General features: G+C 42.1%; 1 protein-coding gene and 1 long non-coding RNA gene across 11 annotated transcripts in view; one reads left to right on the top strand and one right to left on the bottom strand.

The window, feature by feature from the left end:
• LOC308463499 (ankyrin repeat and fibronectin type-III domain-containing protein 1-like) overlaps positions 1-19765 on the top strand; it is a 366925-nt gene extending 347160 nt beyond the window's left edge. For all 10 annotated transcript variants that reach the window (XM_080981922.1, XM_080981924.1, XM_080981921.1 and 7 more), the window contains 7 exons: positions 1306-1472; positions 2259-2409; positions 3166-3334; positions 4052-4218; positions 6597-6807; positions 8748-9403; positions 11898-19765. In XM_080981922.1, coding sequence (XP_080838048.1) covers positions 1306-1472; positions 2259-2409; positions 3166-3334; positions 4052-4218; positions 6597-6807; positions 8748-9403; positions 11898-12185 — 1809 coding nt within the window. In that variant the 3' untranslated portion in view covers positions 12186-19765. The remainder of the gene's footprint in view (positions 1-1305; positions 1473-2258; positions 2410-3165; positions 3335-4051; positions 4219-6596; positions 6808-8747; positions 9404-11897) is intronic.
• LOC308463562 lies at positions 343-12019 on the bottom strand. The gene is made up of 5 exons (XR_013979613.1): positions 11882-12019; positions 7420-7638; positions 6514-6716; positions 1369-1492; positions 343-1073 (listed from the first exon to the last, which is right to left on the bottom strand). It is a non-coding gene; the product is annotated as an uncharacterized lncRNA (long non-coding RNA).
• Positions 19766-21178: the final 1413 nt, after the last annotated feature.

Here is a 21178-nt window from a genome sequence, read left to right as displayed (position 1 = left end):
CTCCATTTAAAAGGATTGTAGGAAGGCAGGCTGGAAAAGACCACTACCTCAGACCTTGAAAACCCACTGCCAGTCAGAGAAAACAAGGATGGAGAACCCCTAGGGGTCAAATGCAACCCTTCACGTTTCTCTCTGATCCTCAGGACTCTTCCCAGGCCATAATCAGTGGCCCTGCTTGGCTGCTTCTGCTACAAAGAATGTGTCATTGAATTCTGTTAATGTCTTGCTTGTTTGGATGTAAGATACGAGAGGGGTGTGTACATGTGGAGAGACTAGACTACTATATAAATATAAAATTAACATTCATTGTTCTGGTCCTGCTTCCCCCCCCAAAGGTTGCCAGAATAGGATGTGGACTCCAGGTTAAAAGAAGTTCCCTATCTTTGGACTAACCAGTACTGGTCTAGACAGACCAACTGTCTGGCAATACATGGAACCTGCAGGTGTTCAGGTTGTTTATTTACATGTTCCAGGGCATTCAGAATGGATTCTAGGGCTAAATTGTGGTGACACTTGGCTTGCATTAAGCCCTGTTTAGGAGTGCAGAAGCTCAGCTTCTTTTTTGCTTAGTTTTTATTCAAGGTATGTGACGCTTTTCAGAGGCAAAGGAAAAGTTGGTTTCCCAGGTGTAAGTTTTCCCACTAGGGATTCAGATAACTATTTTTGATACATTTACCCTTCTTGCATCCAGTTGCAGTTGTTTTCCCAGCTTGTTAGCAGGTCTTAGCAAAGAATCCCTTCCGTGAGTGCCCAGCCTTTCCTCCTCCTCTTGACCCCTCGTCTAGTTGTTCCTCTCTCTTTTCATTTCCTCTCAGTCAGCCAAGTGTCTCCAGCAACAAAAGGCACTCAAGCACCTGTACAAGGGTCTATTGAAAGTGCTTATTCAAAGCCATTGCCAGGATTAGCAAAGGCCAAACCACTAAAGGGCCAGTTCAACGCAGTCTCTGTTCCTGGAGATTGCAGCACTAGTCTGGATATCTGACAACAACAGTCTCCTTTGTAAAATTTCTGGTGCCTCCTGCCCCGTGCCAGTCTGTCTCCTGAGGCTTTTGGTCTTGGTTGGATCCAGGAAGCTGCAGACAAAATAGCTAGACTGAACTTTGAATTCAAGCCACACAAACTGTTAAGTTTGATCTGCTGCTTTTTTTTTTTTTTTAAAGAAATCCACCACTGTTTTAACCCTTACTGGCTAGAACAGCAGCATCTTGGGATCTTAGCCTTGTTGTGGGGTCCCTCTTTCTCAGTTGAATTTTGTCAGGTTTCTGCAGCAAGATGTGCCATTTTATGGTCATTTTCTCCCTTTAGGACAAGCTGGTTTACCACCAGCGAAGCAGCCAGGCTCTCCCCCCAGGTCTCTATTTGGGTTACCTGAAGCTCTGTAGTGCTGTTGACCAGATCCGAGTGTTGGTGCCTGAACGTTTACCCAACATATTATGTCATGTGAAGATACGAAGCAACCCAAACATCTCCAGGTAGGGCTTTCAATCCAGGCCTGCAGCATACATTGATGGACAGGGTTATTTCTTAATCCCATTGTGCTCTACATCACTTGCTCTCAGTCAGAGGGTTAGAGTTAGGGAGATCCCTTGTTGGTTTGACTACAGCTAAATGGGTACGGTCAAGAGAAATGGAAGAGAGAATATATGGACAGGGCAGGCAGGTTTGCCAGCAGGTTTAGATGGTGATGTTAAAAGAAGATATTTCCAGATATCTGATGAATTGCTCATTAAATGATGTACTAAGTAAGGAAAAGTCACATACTGAACTGAGATCTTTTGGCTGCATATTAATCATGTGATAGCAGCTCCAGGGGGTATAACCAATCTGTGACTTCTGAAGCAATTGCAGGTTCCTAATCTGATCTCAGACTATGGCAGTGAGATATTTTTAACTCTCTCTGCTCTGCTGGCTCATGGGTCCAATATAAGAACTTTAGGGTTGTATGCCTTATACCACCTAACTTAGTGGTTCAAAAATGATTTTTTTTCCTGCTCCTAGCTCTTTGCCCTAGTTCCTTCCAAGTGAAAAAGTCAGGTTTCATGTGAAAAGTCCATATTCATTCCCATACTAAATGCCCTGATGATATGCAGACGTTGAGGGCTTCTTTAGACATCACACATTTCCTATATGAAAGCACTTCCAGAAGAAGTGTGAAAATGCACGTCCTAGCAAGCAACAACATAATTATGTGCATTTTTTCCTAGGCATTTACTGCATGTAAGTTATCTGTGCATTTATCCCTATGTCTTCTTTTCAAGGGAGGAATGGGAGTGGCTGCAACACCAAGCCAGTGTGGAGGAGCCAATTCCCACAGAGCAAAATCTCGAGACCACCCAGAATCTCTTCCTTCAGGAGCTTCAAGTGGCAATCAAAGAGCTGATGCAATTGGTCAATATCCCACTGCATGAGGTAACTTTTAGGTGCGGTTGTATTGTGTGTGAGAGGAGAAAGAGGTATTGCTGATTTTGTAGCTCAGTGAAACATTACTGTACTGGCGCCAGTTTACATTTTTTACATTTCTACTTCATATCATGAATATTAAGCCAATATACAGATAGAAATTATTCTTTATAAGCAAGAACAATGTAGCCAAGGGTGAGCCCTACACTGAAATGATTCCCATTCTGATGCAGATTCTCTGTACTGCAGCGTAAGCAGCCCCTGCTCAGACAGTAGTGCAAACTGTAAGATAGGTCTGCACCTCAGAGAATGTCTAAAGTATGTCAACTTTATAAATATTGGCTAAAACTATTGTACCTAGTTTTCTTGGCATGATTAAACAAAAGAAGCCTGCAAGATTAACCCCTGGGAGTGAATTATTTTTTTAAAAAAAGTTTAAATATCTAGGGGGGGTATTCTACCCTATAGGATTAGGAGAGTCTGACAGCAGCAGAAATGCCAGTCTAAACATTAGATCCTGCTATCCACCTCCCAAAAGTTCATTTGCTTCTTATATAAAGCCTTGTTGGCCTTCTATGTTACTTTGCCAAAACTTAGTAATAATGTATCTATGAACAATGGCAAAGATCTAAAAGGATGTCTTCCAGAAACATCCCAATATTAGGAAAAAGCCATTTCAGTTCAAAGAATCATCCCCCATACATGTTCAACTGGTTGCTAAGTTGTGGCTGTACATCAATGCCTTCTCATGTTTGAATTCTACAGGCCAAAGATTTTCGCCTGTACAGTCAGGAAGTTCTGGACTTCGGAGGACAGGTCTCATTTCTCCTTCTTCTGCCTCCCTCCGAGGATGTGTGTACTGCCCCTGGCCAGAACAATCCTTACACACCTCGGTCTGGATTTCTCACACTTCCACTTCAGATCTTTGAGCTAGGTGAGAATGGCTGCATGGGGACCCTTTGGGATGTATCAATTTTGTTGTCCTCTGCTTCCTGCTTCTTCACAAAGGGACTGTCTCATGTCATCCTTAATCCAATGAGTTTCTTAAAAAGTACTTTAAAAATCTTTTAAGTGATTGGGACCTCGAAAGGTCTTAATCCAGCCCAGGCCTGAGGACCACATATATACCATTTTTTTTCAGGTTGAAGTCTACATTGGCCCATGGCTAACCCTCTGGACCAAATTATGAAAATAGGCATGGCTACAGTATAAAAGTGGGTGTGGCCCCCTTTTAAGGACATAAGTGGGTGTCACAAAACCTTTTCCCCATCAAATTATCACAGTGGGGGAACCATGGGAGCAGTCAGTTTAATATTTCTTTTTAAGGTGGACACATTTTTTTAAGCATCATGGCACGACAGTGGGGAACTTATAGGAGCAGTGAAAGAGATTTTTTTTAAAAAAAAAAGTTCAAGTTTTAATATTTTTTAACTTTTTCTTTTAGTAACAAATTGAGGTTTTTTGGGGGGAGGGGTAGATATGAGATACATGTTGGCCACTGCAATAAAATCAAACAAATATTGATAGTCCAAATTCATCTGTGAGCTTTTTTCTACTTTATATAGCTCCAGTTCTGTTGGCAATGATTTGATCTGCTTCTGTGATGGTCCCCTGGTAATACTTGACCCCCTCCTCTTCCTTTGTTTTCCAGTTCATTTTTTCACTTATGACCACGAGTTCATTAGTCAGTATTGCCAAGTGTCTGCCCTCTTGGAGCTAGAGTCACTTCTCTCTCAACAGAGCCTCAGAGAGGCCTTCTCAGACTCAGAATTAACTACTGCCAAGCAGAGGCATCAACAAATTCAGGACTATATACAGGTATGTTACAGAGGAATAATAGAAAGTATTGAGTGTGAGATGCTCTGCATGATATGCTAGGTGACAAATTGCTGATCCCCTGTACAACCAATCCAGTACAGTATATCTTCTTTACATGGCTAATTGCTGGAATATAGCTCTCTTGCCTTGGGATTGCATGCAAAATGTTTCCAGTAAACAGGGGATTAACACTCTCACTGCCCTAGGACAGGCAAGGTCACATGGAACCAAAATGATTGTATCAGTCAACTCTTGAGTCTCTGGCTCCATACCTTGCCTGCCTTGCCTTAAGACAGAGCTTTTTACAGATCCTGCTTCTTATTCCTTCATGGTTTTTTATTCTTACTTTGCCAGCTCCCGGTTCCTTATTTATTAGCTTTTTTTCTGCCTATTGTCTAAAATAAAAGGGAACGGAAGGACGAGTATATCCAGTCATGCAAAGGTATCACCTCTTCACAATCCTCCCTCCATAGTGATGACATCCAATGTCAGTCTCCTCTGCTGGGGAAGGATGGTTCAGGGAATGTGAAACGATCATGAGTGACCTCACAGCATAGACTAGCTGGAGTTGTGAGTTATCTTATTCACCCTTTTAGGCCTTTGCATGACAGTTTCACTTTCACCTATGGCTTAGCCCACACCATAACAGTGAAAGTGCACCTGAACATGCAAGGAGAGACATGCCACACAGGTCTATATAGCAGCAGGAGGAATCCTTCCTGCTGGGTGACTTTGGTGGAGGCCAGCCTTCTCTACAAGAATGACCAGCACATCAGAATGGAGTTTCCCTAGTTAGTATTAAGTCAAGTTCAGCAGTGGTTCAGGAGACCATGGACAACCACAAGTTATCCAGGTTTTTGGATGAAGGAGCAGAGGGGTTGGGCACCCTAAATCTTCAGTGACAGGAAGATTTCTATATGCCTTTCTGTGAACCCCACTGATTTCCAAGATGTTGAGGAAGAAACCCACATCATACTGGCAAGTACCCTTTTGGTCCAGTAGACCTTTGTTTTTCAACCTCCTTCACCTGTCATTTCAGGGTATGTGGCAGCAATGACCTATTACCCCAGAGGCATATATACCATCCAGACCCAGCCTGGCTAACACTAACTGCTTGGTAGCTGGTCCTTGAAGCAGATCTTTCCTGTTCTGCTGTCATACAGATGCCCAGCCACACACTGAAAATATATAGCAACATCATCCTGGCTGTTCTAGGGCAGTGGGAGTGTTAGTTCACTGTTTACTGGATCCTGCTGCATACACCAGAAAGAACATTAGTAGTAAGTAACCAACAGCGTTTTATAGGATAGCTCCTACCCCAGAACTCCCACTTTTGTTTCTTACTAGTCAAAGCATCTGGGTGGTGATGCCAGCATGCTTTCAGCTGTGTTGTGCTGCGTTAAGATTTATTTATTGTCAATAATGAAGGATCTCAAAGGCATGCAGCAGCTCTAGCCAGCAAGCCCATCTAAGTGTTAAGCTTGTCTCTTGTCAAATCCAAATTTGTCCTCTAGAACAGTGACTCCAAAACTTTTCCCCCATGGACCACTTGAAAATTGCTGAAGGTCTTGGCAGACCACTTAATGCTTTTTCTTCCTGCTGTAGCAATTGTAACGCACTGTGCTTTTAATTGTATTTTTATTCTTTTATTTTTTATATATTGTATTACAATTTGAATTACATTGAATTCCAACTGTAACACAATAAAATACAAAATATGAATATTTCATGCAATGGATGGGCCATCTCCTGTCTTCAACCACAAATCCAAAGACACACTGTGGACCACCAAAATGAAGCTTACCTGCCTGAGATTGATCTTAACTGCCTGGCAGTTTGAATGCAAAGGGCCAAGATGTGAGGGAATTTCAATGACTGTTTAAAAAGAAATTGATCTTATGCAACCTTCTATTATGGCCTTGGGTAAATTTATTTCTCTGCAAAATCCTGAATTCAGGGAATAAGTATGGAGTGGGGATTAGAGGGGGAGTTATGAGAAATGACGCAATCCTAGGAAAGTGCTCCTGTTTGAGACGTGTTCAATGAATGAACCCTATTTATCCAGATTGGTAGCACAGCACAGCAGTCGTAAGGAGTTTCAAGGAATGTGTGGGGTAGTTTCAGGGCTGTAAAAAGTTACCCATGCCACACCAAGTGACTACATCCCAGTGTGCATAAGCTCTACATGTGTATTAACATAAGTATATAAAAACCAGATCCACCCCACATGGAGGATCTCTAAGAGCATCCATCAATATGTGTGTACAACTCCTTCTCATACAAAGATGGCAAAACTTGTGGCTAGCCTGCTGCGCAGCCTCCTGAAAGATTTTTCAGTGCCAAAAAAGGAGCTGATTCTGTGTCTTTCTCTTGGACAGCAAATGGAGGAGATCTGGCGAGAAATGCGCTGGATGATGGATGCATTGCAGCATGCCCGGTACAAGCAGCCTTCTGGTGGCATCCCACTCACATGGTTTCTTGAAGAATCTAGCATTGTACTAAAGGAGAAAACACGATCAACCTCTTCCCATTTGGACTTCCTTCCCTCACCTACCCCTTCTCCTGAAATGAGCCGCAAGCTCAACTCTGGTGAGAGTTTCCTTTGCATTTTTCTGAACTTTTAAAACTGCTAATCAATCCCCTCTCCTAGTCCAGCCCTCTGCTCTAACACAAGGTATCTTATCTAAAACCTCCCCAGTAACTGTCTGGACAACCTCTTCTGAAAGTATTCTGACAAGGGCATTCTACCATTTTATCTCCCTAGATAGCTTATTCTCGCTCATTCTCTTTGCCCAGATGTTTTTCAAAATCCATTTTACAGATATTCTGTTTCACTGAATAAAGGCTCTTTAGGTGGGTGGCTCCCACATTTGGGAAATTGGCAAGTTACCTGTTTTGGATGGGTTTGCATTCCCTCAGAAGAAGTTTGGGGGGTACTCCTGGATACATCTTTGTCACTAGAGGCCCAAGTGTCCCCTGTGGCTATGAGTTCCTTTTACCAGCTTCATCTGGTTTGCCAACTATGGCTGTTCCTGGACAGGGATAGTCCATGCATTGGTAACCTCAAGGATAGAGTACTATAATGTGTTCTATGTGGGGCTGCTCCAGCTGGTGCAGAATGCTGCAGCCAGATTGCTGATGAGGAGTTTCTAGTCAAGAACATGTGACAGCATTGTTAAAAGAGCAGGACTGGCTACCCACCTATTACCGAGCCAAGTTCAAGGTTCTTGTATTGATTTACAAAGCACTGAACAACTTGGGTCCAGGGCACTTTGGGGATCGCTTGAACCTTTATATTCCAGCTCGATCACTGAGATCATCTGCAGAAGCATCTATGGTCGTTCCCTGAATTGATGAGGCTCATTTGATAACCACGAGAAATCAAGCCTTCAGTGTCCTCAGTCCAGTCTTGTGGAACACCTGCCAATAGAGATTCAGTGGGCACCTTATGTGTCAACTTTTCAAAGCTTGCTGAAAAATTTTCTATTCCACCAGGCCTACGCAGGCAATTAATAGTACATCCCCACAATGGTCTATTGATGTTTGTTTTTAATTTCTTTCTGCTTTTAACTTGTTTTTAACATTTATAATTTTACTATTTGGTTTTCTGTTTATATTGTTGTAAACCACTGTGATGTATTTTTTATGATACAGCGGTATAGAAATATTTTTATAAATAAATGCATCCTTTTCTTTGCTATTGATTTCCTTGAATTTATCTACTTTATAGGCCTTTACATATGAAAGCAGTCTTTCCCTCCTTAACCACTGCATGTAAAGCTGAAGGTGCTATCACAACTTCCATTATCTAGACCAAGTTATCTTTGTCACCAGCATTTTAATAAGAAAAGTTCTATCATTAACCTTGATGAAGCCTTCCAGATATCCTGACAGCACAAATTTAGGAGTTGTCAGAATCTGATGCATTGTAATCTTTAATATAATCTCTAGTACCTCTTGCCAGCTAAACTATTCACCTCCCTTGTACATATATATTTTCTAGAAAAATGAGGAAGGCATGTGCAGAATTTGTTTGAGGATTGTGGGATAAACATGTTCCAGGCAAAAATAGTTAAAAATTGGCAGTGAAAAGAAACTGGGCAAAAGTGGAGTGGCAAGAGTGGAGTGTCAGAATCCCTTTCACTCCAATCTTAAAAAGAAAGAGGAAGGAGACTAGATTGGGGAGAGACTCACAAAGATCACTGGCCAGATGATCACTTCCAAGTAAACTGATGATGTTGTGCTCTTGCCCATAAATGCTTTAAACAGGTTACATCCTGTTCCCAGGATTGTACAGGTAATGCAACTGCCATTTAGTTTGTGTTACCAGGAAAACAACCTGGCAGAGCAAGATTGGCCATGAGCCAGAGGTTCCTCACCCCTGCTCTAGCCAATCAGAACTCCCAGGTTTGGAGTAGAAACAGGTTTGACCCTCAGGTCCACTTGTACAACTTGCTTGAGTGAATTACTGCACATTTTCCAAGATAATTCCCCGATAAAGAAGTAATGTTTTTATCATTTTCTTTCAGATTCACATGGAATCTCAGATGAAGAGGGCTCATCAGAAGTATTCTTAGCTACAGACAGTGACTATGACTCCAGCAGAGCCCAAAGCCCCAGAGAGCTTGACCTTCTTTACCCCTCTTCAGGGCCTGAGTACTGCAGTAGAAGAAATCCACGCCCTTTGAGGGACAGTGCCCCTGACGTCCTGCAGAACCATGAGCTAAAGACACCTCCTATTCCTCCAGAGGAGCCTCGGCCTCCCCCAGAGCTTTATGACAGTGACTTTGTGCTTCCTAGTCGGCAAATAGAGCTGCTGCGCATCACAGAGAAGAGGCAGGCCTACTGTGTCCGCACCAGCAGCCTGGATTTCCCAAAACCCCTTTGCCATGGGGCCAGAAAGTCTTGCCCTGGCTCTGTTGACAGTTCACCAACTGAAAGCAGAACTGCAGGCCGTTGCAGCCCTGTGAGACTTGGGACAGGCTCAGAATTCAGCCCCAGGCATGGCTGTCCTGCAGGGAGCTCTGAGCCTGTCTTTCGGACACGCTCAGTGGAATGGACTCGCACCTTCCAGGAGGCAGCAGATCCAGGACATGTAGCAAACCGGGTCAAGTCAACAGGCTCCTTCGCCTTACGTGTGTGCCCTCAGTACGAAACAGGGCTCTCCAAAGAAACAAGCGTTAAGGTATCATTAAAATCCTGGTCTTGGCTCATCAATACAATAGTGCAGTACTGAAAATGGAGGCAACACTTGCAGGAAGAAGATGTATTCCTTTTTCCCAGATTTGGCCATGTGACCCTTCCCTTTCCTGATACTTTCCATTAAATGGGTTTCCGAGTATTGCTTCTTTTGGGGCTGCGTCCCAGAACTGGCAATGGTAGTGTCAGTAGGCCACAGAGAATTGGAATGCTGTTATTATTCCATATGATCTGAGGATGCATCCAGACAGCAACTCCCTGCACTTTTACTTTTGCACTTGCAAAAAGAATATGTATTATGTTTATTAGATTATACATCCTTTTCGCTATAAAACCACACTATAGACACAACCTAACATGTCCCGAAACATAATGTTCCTGCCTCCGGTACCTTATTTATTTATTAGCAGGTAGTGCTGTGGTCTAAACCACTGAGCCTCTTGGGCTTGCCAGTTGGAAGGTCAGCGGTTTGAATCCACGTGATGGTGGTGAGTTCCCGTTGCTTTGTCCCAGGTTCTGCCAACTTAACAATTTGAAAGCACACCAGTGCAAGTAGATAAATAGGTACCACTGCGGCAGGAAGGTAAACGGTGTTCCGTCATTGCTTCCGTCATGGTGTTGCATTGCGCCAAAAGCAGTTTAGTCATGCTGGCCACGTAACCCAGAAAGCTTTCTGTGGACTAACGCCAGCTCCCTCAGCCTGAAGCGAGATGAGTGCTGCACCCCATAGTCACCTTTGAGTGGACAACCGTCCAGGGGTCCTTTACCTTTACCTTATTTATTGGGGATTATGTCCAGTGAGTTGTTCATTTCCACATCAGCCAGGTTCAATTTTTGAGCTAGCAATGCTGATTGTGGCTTGCAATGCTGCACTTTTATGGTGGTTTATTATGATGCTTTTAACTAAGGGCTTCATGAATCATAAATAGCCAAATTTTCAGATGGAGTAAATGGGGTGGAGATGTACAGTGTAGATCTGAACACGGTATAGTATTACAGTGTAGCCTTCAGGGTGTAATAATATGAATGCACTAGGCATCCATTTACTTGTTAAGGATTAACCTTAGATCCACATCACGAGTCATATTGGTTCAGACTATGGACCAATAAACTTTACCATTCTAGCTAACAGCATTTGTTCTGAAGATAAATCACACTGCAGTCACTGGAGAAAAGAGCTTTGTAAAGATTCCATTCGGGTGTAGATACATAGATTGTACTGGGTTGACTACGGGACACCAGGGCATCGTCTCTGTTGTCCTCTCTTCCAGACCTTGGGACTAAGGAACTATTCACCATAACATAACATTTAAAAGAGAATGGTGATTTATGTCCACTATCAAAGGATGTTTTCTAGCGTAGAAGGAAGGATGTTGATTGATTAGAGAAGCATTAGCAAAGGAAGGCATTACAGATACAACTGTGGTTTAGGGATTAGGGGTGGGCCCTAGGATCCTCTTTCAGAACCAGTGTCCTGAATTAAGAAACACCCTTAACCAGGGTTATCAAAAATCATGCATAAGACCAAATAGGTTAGAGTAGGGAGAGAGGCATTTGTTTCAGGGAACAGATAATAGTGTGTGAGCCCATGGCCTTCTTTGAATCTTCTTTGAAACTATGGTTGTGTGTAATGTCAGGGCTGAACTTCAGTCTGGCTTCACAGTGTCTACATTTTGGACAGTCGGATAAAATGAATAAATAGACAGGAGACAATGTTTGTTAAAGAATTATCATATAGAGCCCAAATGGGTGGCAGTCATATACTCTATATCGTTCTTGGTGGTTGTAGCCATGACTGGTATGTAGCCCAAGCCAGTGCTATTTTTCTAGAAAAAGAGGTGCTGAAACTCATCATGAATGCCTCCCTTGCTTTCTTATAATGGCAAGTTCCTGGCGAGTTCCAACTGAAAAAAAGCCTGGCCTAAGCTTGACTCAAACCTAAGCCAAACCTGACCACCTGTTCTGGAGTGGTGGTGTCATGGTGAGTATGGCCATGGCGTATAGCTCTTTGCATTTAGACAATATTCCTTGCTATAGAAAGCAAGGGGAAATGATGTGGTTGGACTGCAATCTTCCAAAGCTGCTTTCATGGTATCACTATTTCTATCCTCATTTCTCACTGGTATGCTCCTAAAAAGAGTGATCAGGCAACTTTTATGCCACATCAGCAGAACATATTCAATGTTCTGCTCTTTTTGGCATGGCTAAAAGTCCTTTTCTTGTTTATCCAGAAGGCCTGTGGACACCAATACTATATGCAGATCTCAAATTGAATCTAGGATAGCTCACCAAATTCAATTATGCTAGAGTACAGTGCCCTCAGTTTTTATTCTTGTGGGACTGGAATAAGTTTAGGAAGACACATTAATTTCTCAGTTAAGTATCTGGCTTTATTCTTTAGGGGGAGCCAGCTTATTTGGGTATACCCTCGTCTTTCTTTGTCCTTCCTCTTGCTCTTACTTACCTCTATTTCTGCACAGCTGCACCTCACCAACAAGATGTCGGCAGAAGATGTGGTGAAGCTGGTGGTGCAGGAGATGAACGAGGTCTCACGCGATGTCCTGGGAAATGCAGATGCTTTCTGCTACAGTGAAGACCAATTGGAACACTTTGGACTAGTGTTCGTGTCAGATGAAGTTGAGCAGTGGCTTCCAAATGACTTCCTGCCCCTCTCGCTCCAAAAGGCTTGGCCTGATGGGAGGTTCTATGTTCGGATCAAAGAGACTTCCCCTCTCCTGTTTCAGTATGGGCCAGCAACAACTGTATGAGAGGAGGAGGAATGGATTGGATTAGGAAGGAAAAGTGAAGAATATCCAACTTCCAGTGAGCAGAAAGCTCAGCACTAACGCTTCCTTCTTGAAAAGAAACTTTTGTGCCAGACACCACAGGCCAAAATAGGAGCATACTGGGCAATGTGTTGCTCTGTGGTGTGTGTGTGTGTGTGTGTGTGTGTGTGTGTGTGTTGTTTTAACCAAAGATGTCAAGATTTGTTTGTTATGACTCCTAAGATCTGTGGGTGGGGTACAGGAGCCTTTGGGATAATGGAATTAAATTTGTGAAGACACTTTTTGCAAGGAGAAGAGCCGGTTGGGGATAAAGAAGCAATACTTAATTATATTTTTCATTCTGAATGTTGAAGGGAGAGAATGTGACATTGAAGGATTCTGACTGAAGTGGGCCCAGAGTTGGGGCCTGGAGGTGGGAGGAGCACAGGGAGCTCACAAAGACTTCATGTTTTGTTATCTGTGTTCTCATTGTACCTGGAGAAATATGAAATTGCACATAGTTCTTTGAAAAATGTATTTTCATTTTCTTAATTCCACCTTAAATATACGCAGCACAATATATAAAATATGTTCAAACTGTGCAGGACTGTAAAGCCCTTTCTACTGTTGGGAGAGACAGACAAGACTTTACATCTGGACTAGAACCTTCTCTTAGGGGTAAGATTAAGCCAACCTTTGAGCTCACCAGAAAGAGGCACTCCCTGCTGCCCCAGGCTGGCTGTGTTGTGGGTCTGGAAGAAGGTTCCTGAGATTTCTACTTTCTTTATTTTCAGTCCTATAGTTTCTCTTTTATTTTTAAGCAGCTTTGCTTTCCCCTTTCCTCTACCTAGGCAAGAATCTAGAAAGGAGCACAAGGAAAGGATTGTTGCATATTAGGTCTAGAGTTAACTCCTCTCAGGAAGCTATTCACTTGCTTACCTTCCCCTACAGTGTAGGGAAGCAATGCTTCTTTCTTCCATCTCCCAGCAAGCAGTTGAAGATTGTAAATGAAACACCTATCATGTAAGCCAGATGTTACCCCTCCACAGAAGCAGAAGTAGCACTGGACACGGGCTACCACTCCCATATATAAACAGTTGGTCTAAATCCCATGACTAGTCACACCACACACCCAAGCAGTTGAGAAGCAGGAAACTATCTCAACAAAGATCATTCCTGCCTTCCCTCACAGCAGTGCATAGCCCATGCAATTGAGTATTGACTACAGTACCCTTCCCCACTCTAGAAAAGGTGGTAACAAAGTTTAGTGCCAAAGTCAAGAAGATCCTCTCTTCCTTCTTTTCCCTTCTGTCCAATCCTACCAGCTGACATCTGCCGAGGCACTGATTCTCTTCTGTCCAATCCCATGAGAAAGAAGCAGAGAATATCTGAGGAAGAAATGATTCTCCCAAGGTTCATGTGAGCCACTCTGGGTGGAGAAAGTACAAACAAGTCCTGATCTCTGGACAGCAAGCTTTAGAGCACCCCTTTCCACACAAAAAACTTTCCTGCACTGAAGGAAAGAGGCTGCAGGGGGAAAGCAGCTGATTAAGAGTTAAACAATGCTAACATTCTCCAATTCTCTGCTGCAGATCATGTCTGCCCGGCAGCTGTTCCATGAAGATCTAGTGTGAACATATTTCTTTCTCTCAACCCCCCTGAGACATTTGTCTTGCATGCAGAAGGTCCCAGGTTCAATCACCAGCATCTTCAGGTACTGTTAGGAGAGACTCCTGCCTGAAACCTTGGAGAGCTGCTACCAATCAATGTGGACAATGTTTAGCTAGTTGGACCAATTGTAGGTTTTAATATAATGTAAATAATAATAATAATAATAATTTATTATTTATGCCCCACCCATCTGGCTGGGCCTCCCCAGCCACTCTATGCACTGCTTCCCTTCTAGAAGCTTAAGTTCCCATTCCATGCCCTCACAATTTTTTTTACTCCATCTTACTCCAGAATTAAGGGCAAATTCCATTTATAAGATTGTTCTCCTGTCCTAATAGAGAGTGGGATATTCCCATTCACTGAAAAACACCCTGAGTTAGATTACAAAGGCTGCACATGTGGGGGCATAATCATTTGTAGCACTTTGACAGCTTAAATCAGCTCTGCAATCTGAAAGACCTTTTGTTTTACATTAAAAAGAAGAGAGAGATTGGGTGAGACCAGGTCTCAGATTGGGTGAGACCAGGTGTAACTGTCCCTAGGCGAGCTGTTACTCACTTTTTAATAAAAAATGACCTTTTTAATAAAAAATTCTGAGAAAAAGAGGGTGGGATGGATCTATGAAGACAGGATCCTTGGCTCAGTAACCCAAGGGGACCTGATCTCTTTCCTCAGCGTCCAGGCAAATATTGCCCATTTCCCAGATCTTTCTAAAATCATAGCATTTAGAAAGCTAGCCAGCCATATCTTTTGTGATACTATTAGCTATAAGCAAATGAAGCAGAGCATTTTCCTAATTTTTCTTTTCCAACTATCACTCAACATTCTGTAACTACTGAGCATGTTCTGGCTTCATCAAGCTACTTGCTTTAGGTTTTTCTCCTTAGTTTTTTGTAAATGTCTGTAGTTCTGCAAACTACTCAAAAATTTACAAGTGGGTGCTCTTATAGGAGCTTTGATGTCAATGACAGCCATACCAGGTGATTGAAAGGGGTCCCTTGACTTCCTGTTTCCTGCCAAGGGAAATGGCTGCCTCCCATGAGATTGGACCCCCAGCAGTGCAAGAAATTCAGGGTTAATATGAGTGTGATTAGCCCTGTTGACCCCCCCCCCAGGGTAGGGGGGGGACTTGCTGCCCGCAGATCATCCATTATCTGCCTCACGCACAAGATGTGGGGCCTGGGACACTGGGTGATGCATGGCACAAACTAGGAACTCTCCAGAGTCAATCCCACGAGCAGGAGATAACTGTTTTCTAAAAATTAAAAAGATTTGGACAAAAAACAGGTGTGTTCTGGACAGAAAGAGATAAAAGAAAAGTCTGCTAAACTACACAGTCACTGGAGGTTAAGTTTCGGACTTCAAAAAGGCTCCCATCTTGGCATGTTGATTAATGAGGTGAGGGGCTACCGTACTTTTGTATTTGTTATATTTACTATTTCATGATTTGGTGAACCTTGCCAAGAAAGAATTAATTATCCAAGGAGACGAAAGAAGTGTAAAATGAATTGGCTGTATGGCACCACAGTCCTCGGCGGAGAGCCCTAATCAAAATTGGCAGAGTAAAATCAGATATGAAAGTGGCTCAGGCTAAGGAGGGAAAATGGCGGCGGTAACAGTTGTGACGCAGAAAGAAAAAGGCGTCTCCTTTATCTGAGGGAGGCTGGAGATACTTTTTATTTGAACCACAAAAGGCATGTACTTTGCAAAAGATGCATTTGCTTGCATGGAATATTTTCATATATGGTTTGGAGAGTGATGGTGAATTCTGGATGCCTGCCAGCTTTTCTAGGGCCCAGGAAAGCTGGCATGGTTATTTCTTGGGGAAACCAGAAACAATATTTATATAACTGACTGACTGCCAAATACATCCCATGATACAGTTTGAAACATCAGCTTATTAAGAGATATCAAAGACAACATGGCGTCATTAATTTTAATCTTGGATGGAAGCCCAAAGCCTTTCAGAGCAAGAAATGGCAGAGAAAGGAGGGGCTATCAAAAGAGGACTGTGCTTCAAAATAATATGACTGAGAACAACATGGAATACAATTTACTTCCTCTGTGATTATAGAAATATGGACTCGTCAAACAAAGATAGAGAGCCACATATCAGCAATTGGTGGACTGAGAGATGAGGATAGTTAATATCAGGATTAGAAAACTGGGAAACAACCAAGAAGAAAGCAGAAAATAAATGAATGACATTATCTCTTGAAATTCAGAACATGGGAATTCCCCTTTGAAATTATTTTAATTGGCTGTATTTTTTTGTTTGTTTTTAATGTGGTAAGATTTGGTCTGTTTTGTTATTAATATGATATTTTTTTAATTGGAAAATGAATAAAAATTATTTACAAAAAAAAGAGAAAGGGGTCCCTTGAGAACTTCAGTGACAAGTACACAACAATACTTCTCAAAGTTGGGGGCCTCAGCCTTGATGATACAAACATGCTATTTATTTTGGATGTATCCCACCCTTCCTCCGTGGAACAAAAGGCAGCATGCAAAGGGTTTGTAGGTGGTCTCTCCTGTCCAGGCCTAGACCTGCTTAGCTTTTGCAAAGTGGCTGCATCCTATGCCTTCATCAAGGGCCTTAAGACTAATTCCATTTGCCAAAGCAGTTCACCTTTGGGTGGCAAATCTTACTGCTGCAGAACAGAAACATTCAAAACCATCTAGGATGAATGTTAGATCTCCCTCATAATTATTGTGCTGATGGATTCTTCTGCAGATGCTATGTAACTTGGAACATAATGCAATGCTTCCAATATAGTAGAGCACAGGAACTTTAGACTTTTAAAAAGTTCATTGTTTATACATACTCGAACATGTTTGGCCAGCTATCCTTTTTGAGGGTTGTATGGTGTTTGGGCTCCCTTTGAAACTGCTCAAATTGAGACAAGGCTAATACAAAATCCCTCCGTATGGCTAAGAATACAACATTCACACCCAAACAAGTCATTTCAGGTCTTCAAGCCATTCTACAAATCCAAGCAATCTAAAAGCTTCATTTTCAAACATGCCAACAAAGTAAATATTCTATCTGCTCCTATAAACTAGTCCCATATCCTATGGGGAAGGAAAATATATTACTCTTCTTGCCACCAGTCCTCCCCCCTCTTGTAACAGATAGAGGGTGGTCTCTGGCACATCAGTTACCTAAGCACCAACAAAAGTCAGGAAGAAGGATGTCGAAGAGTTCCTCAAAATCCTCATGGGTTGTTTCATTGAATCTGCTATCTCGGAGGCAAGATTATGTAGAATACAAAAGTAAAGGTGAACAAACTATGTACAGGAGCCAAAGTAAACATCAACAACTTCTCAAAGCCACGCAGCAACTCACAGACATTCAAGCCATAGAACCAGCTCTCCTTTCCCAAACACTTTAGTTATTCTTATAGTTTAAGTGATCTGCTTGATTTAAACAGACTCAACAAGTTTCTAATTCTAGTTTGGTTTTGTAAACTAGTACAATGATTGAGCTGTCTTGGACCCAGAGGAACCAGATGTTTCTATCCACTCATGAGCCATTCAACACTCATACCAAGCAGACTCTGTGGAATTCTCAACTTCTGGAGAACATGATATTCTGCCAGGTGTAAAAGCATAGACCAAGTTTCATGATGGACTCCAGTATAAGATGTTTCTCTTATTCCAATAACAAATTGCAATGTAGGCTCATGTCAAAAGTGCTTGGTGCCTGGATTGACTGGCTTCAGAATGGAAGTTTCAGGGATTATCTCTTGGAAATCCACCACATTCTTATCACCATGGACGTGAGCCTCTTTGGTTGAGGAGCTCAACCAAAGATGGCCCAGAGAACATGGTTGGAGTATCAAATGAGCACCAGCAGCCTGGAACCCGGAACAATCAAACTGTTGCTGCTGCTGTTCCAACTGCAAATACAGATCAGTCCTATGCCCACACAATTACTGGGCAAAGATGTGCATAAACATGCAAGAAGGAATTCAATCAACATCGTTACACCCAGACTATAGAAAATAGACTGAATGGGAGAATAGCCTTTCCTCCAGCTTGAAATACATGAGAATTCTTAATTTAACAGAAGACTGGCTCAGCAAGCAGAACACCCTACAGTCTGAATAGAATATACTCCTTTGGGTGTTCCAGCTGATAGTGATGTCAGTGATGAACCTCTTCACAAAGTTCAGAAAACAATCTGCTAGACATATTATTTACAATCACTGTCCCCTAATGTGGGATGCTCCCATTGCATTGATCTAAAAAACCTCATGCATTTACTTCTATCCCACTTCTTCCTCAGTTTAGCAAGTTTGGATCTGACACAGTAAAGTAATCCTAGGGAACTTTCTTTTGGTATTGGAGACCTTGGTTTTCAGCATTAGCCCTTCTGTCAATAGGCAGAGCCTGGAAGTTGCAAGCAAGTCAGGTCTTCTGTTGCAAGGGCTGGCATTTCACTTGCAGCCAAATCTGTTACCAAGTAGTAGCCTAGACATTGTGGAACAGGCATTAAGGGCCATGAATTATTTGCGTAATTTCCTCTGCTCTCTTTTCTTTTGCAAGGAATTCCACCAATAGAAATACTATTGAGATACAGTACTTTGAAAGTCTTCACCTGCATTACCAGGAAGAGCTTTCACCTGGAAAAAGGGCAAAGCAAATTATGTTCTGAAGTTTCTTCACAAACTTCTTAAGAAAGGACTCAGTACAAATACCTTTAAGAGACAGGTCTTAGTCCTGAGTGAAGTCCTGAGAATTTTCATCCTCACATACATAGGTTTCCTTAAGTAATCCTTCACCGGTATATGGATATCCTGCTTGGAACTTCAACTACACACTCATGATTTGATCAGTCCTCTCCAAGTTTTCACCTAGTGTTCCCCTGGAGGGGATTCTTTTAAGATAGTTTTTTCCATCACTTTTGCTTGGAGAATCTCAGAGCCTGGGCTCACTGTCCACAAATAAGGATTTCTGTATTATTCATATGGATAGGACTATATGTCAAAGGGCAATTAACTTTTTCATAGAAATTAGCTTTGCCTAAACCTTGCCCCCCATCATGGTCCATTCTGGAGAAAACTTATCAGAAGGACATTTCTATTCAGTCTGGAAAGCTATTGGGAAGGAGGATCTTTTCATATCCTTCCAGTAGTCCTTCCTGAGTGATTCAATAGTCATTGGTACTTTGTCTAGATTGCTTGATGCCATTATTGGAGCTTTGAAGGCACTGGGAAAAATTATACCATCTCAAATTACTTCTCATTTTATGAGGAGCACCACCTGCTGTAGTATTTGGGGGCAATCCCCCTTGGAAGTGATTTGCAGAACTGCAGTCTGATCATTGGTTCACATGTTTACCAGACATTATAAAGAGGGTCTTTGTCCTCAGCTGCTGCTGACTTTGGACAAAATGTTCTGCAGAGGGTGCTAATTTCATGAAGTATGCCGGAAACAAACTATAAGTCCACTCAGGAGATTACAGCTTTTCTGCATCTCAGATAGAGAGGCATGTCTCTGTATTCCTGAGGGGGAGAGAGAGAGAAATTACTTACTATAAACTCTCATTCTTCTAAAAGTAGGGAGGCTGATCTACCTACCTAGGATTGAGCTTCTGGCAATGATGTATTCAAAAGCACATAAGGGGAAACTACAAATGTCCATATAGAGTTGCCCTGTTTCTTTACTCTTCAGTTCTCTTTGTTTGGTTTTGCATGGTTGTGGTAATACTTTTTCCCTAAGTCTCCATATTTGTTCTTGATGGGGGAGAGCAGGGAACTCCTTCCCTTAGTGAGATCAAAGGTTGAACCTGTCTTCCTACCAGGAGTAGGTGCTATCCCAGATATCGAGACAAGTCTCTGCACTTGTATATGAACAGAAATCTGTGGTAAGTACAATGTTCCCTTTCATTTTAAAAGCAAAAAAAGAAATCAGACATGCGAAATTTGACTTTGCTGTCATAGGTGTGCTTCAAGGCATTGGTTGTGACAACACTTTAGTTCTTAACTTTTCCTTTCCTCTCCTTTGTTGGTGTTTTGTTACTATGACTGTGATTGGCTGATCTTGTACATCCAATAGCATGATGTTTTGTTGGCTGCTAAGCCTCTTTGTTAGCTGCAACTATTATCAAAACTGTGGTCTGTAGTAAACATGGCTGTGCTGCTGAGAGTGATCCCATCTTTCCTTCTTGTGCCATGATGCTGTTTTCATGAATGTCTTCAAACGATGTCACTGAGATAATTCTGAAGTGTAAGTTCTGAAGGATGTTATTGCTTTCCTAGAAAAATAATGCCTGTCCATGCACAAGCATGGAAATAGGGTTGTTAGTCTGTTGTATTTAAATCTGCAAGGAACAGATCATGGACAGAGAGCTGGATCCTCTTTTGCAGTGCTGGAATTCAGAGCAGAAAAAAACAGCCAGTAGGCCTTGAGCAGAAGGATAAGAAAATGAAACCAATCATAATCATACAGGGAAACTGACAAGTCTCCTTTCTTCCAAGCACGATTAAAGTTTTTATAAAAATGAGCTCAGCCCGCAACTGGAGCTTGTGTATATGTGTGTGTATATAAATAACATTGATCCTATCCCCTTTAATTGCTCAAGCTCTCTTTATTTGTAGTTTAGGCTCCAGTCCTGAAACGGTCCATTGGAGTTTCTCTGTGCAGAACTCCCTGCAGGATTGGTGCCATAGTGTCTGCACATGCTGCCATCTTGAGGGTTGCCTGAAGCCATCCGCATTTAAATGTTATTTTAAATAGCATCGCTAAGTGAATCCAATAACACTTTAATGCAGCACAAAGAGCACAGCACAGCAATAGAATTTAGTCCCTACATCACCAAAGAGCACTGACCAGAAAATCAGCTAGGGTAAACTGATGAATTTGTGGTCTTGCTCAGAAATGCTTTATACATTATTTGGGTTACAGCTTTAGTTTTCAGTTTATAAATTGTTTTGTAGCCCAAACAGCTATGGAAAGGACATAATGCTCACCAGAACAATCCTTATGGGAACAATGGTCCAAAAGTAAACTACGAGTTTGTAGAATAATTCCATACATTTCAATTGCCATATCAAAGTGTGCTTGTACATCACATTTACATCCTGCACTTCATCCAAGGAGCTCAAAGTGGTGGTGTTTTCATCTCACAACCCTATGAGGTAGGTTCTGCTGAGAAATAGTAATGTACCTACAGCCATTCAGTAAACTTCATGGCTGAGTGGTGTAATTTGAATCAAGTTGTATCCAAACACAACATCTTAGTCACCACACTGGATTTTACTATTGCACTCACTATCCAGCTATTTCCTCCTATATCTTGATGGAAGACAGGTTAAAGCACA

Source organism: Podarcis pityusensis (assembly GCF_964106645.2).
Source record: "Podarcis pityusensis genome assembly, chromosome: 14".
Lineage (NCBI taxonomy): Eukaryota > Metazoa > Chordata > Lepidosauria > Squamata > Lacertidae > Podarcis > Podarcis pityusensis.
Note: the sequence above shows the minus strand (reverse complement) of the source record. Positions and strands in the feature narration are given on the sequence as shown.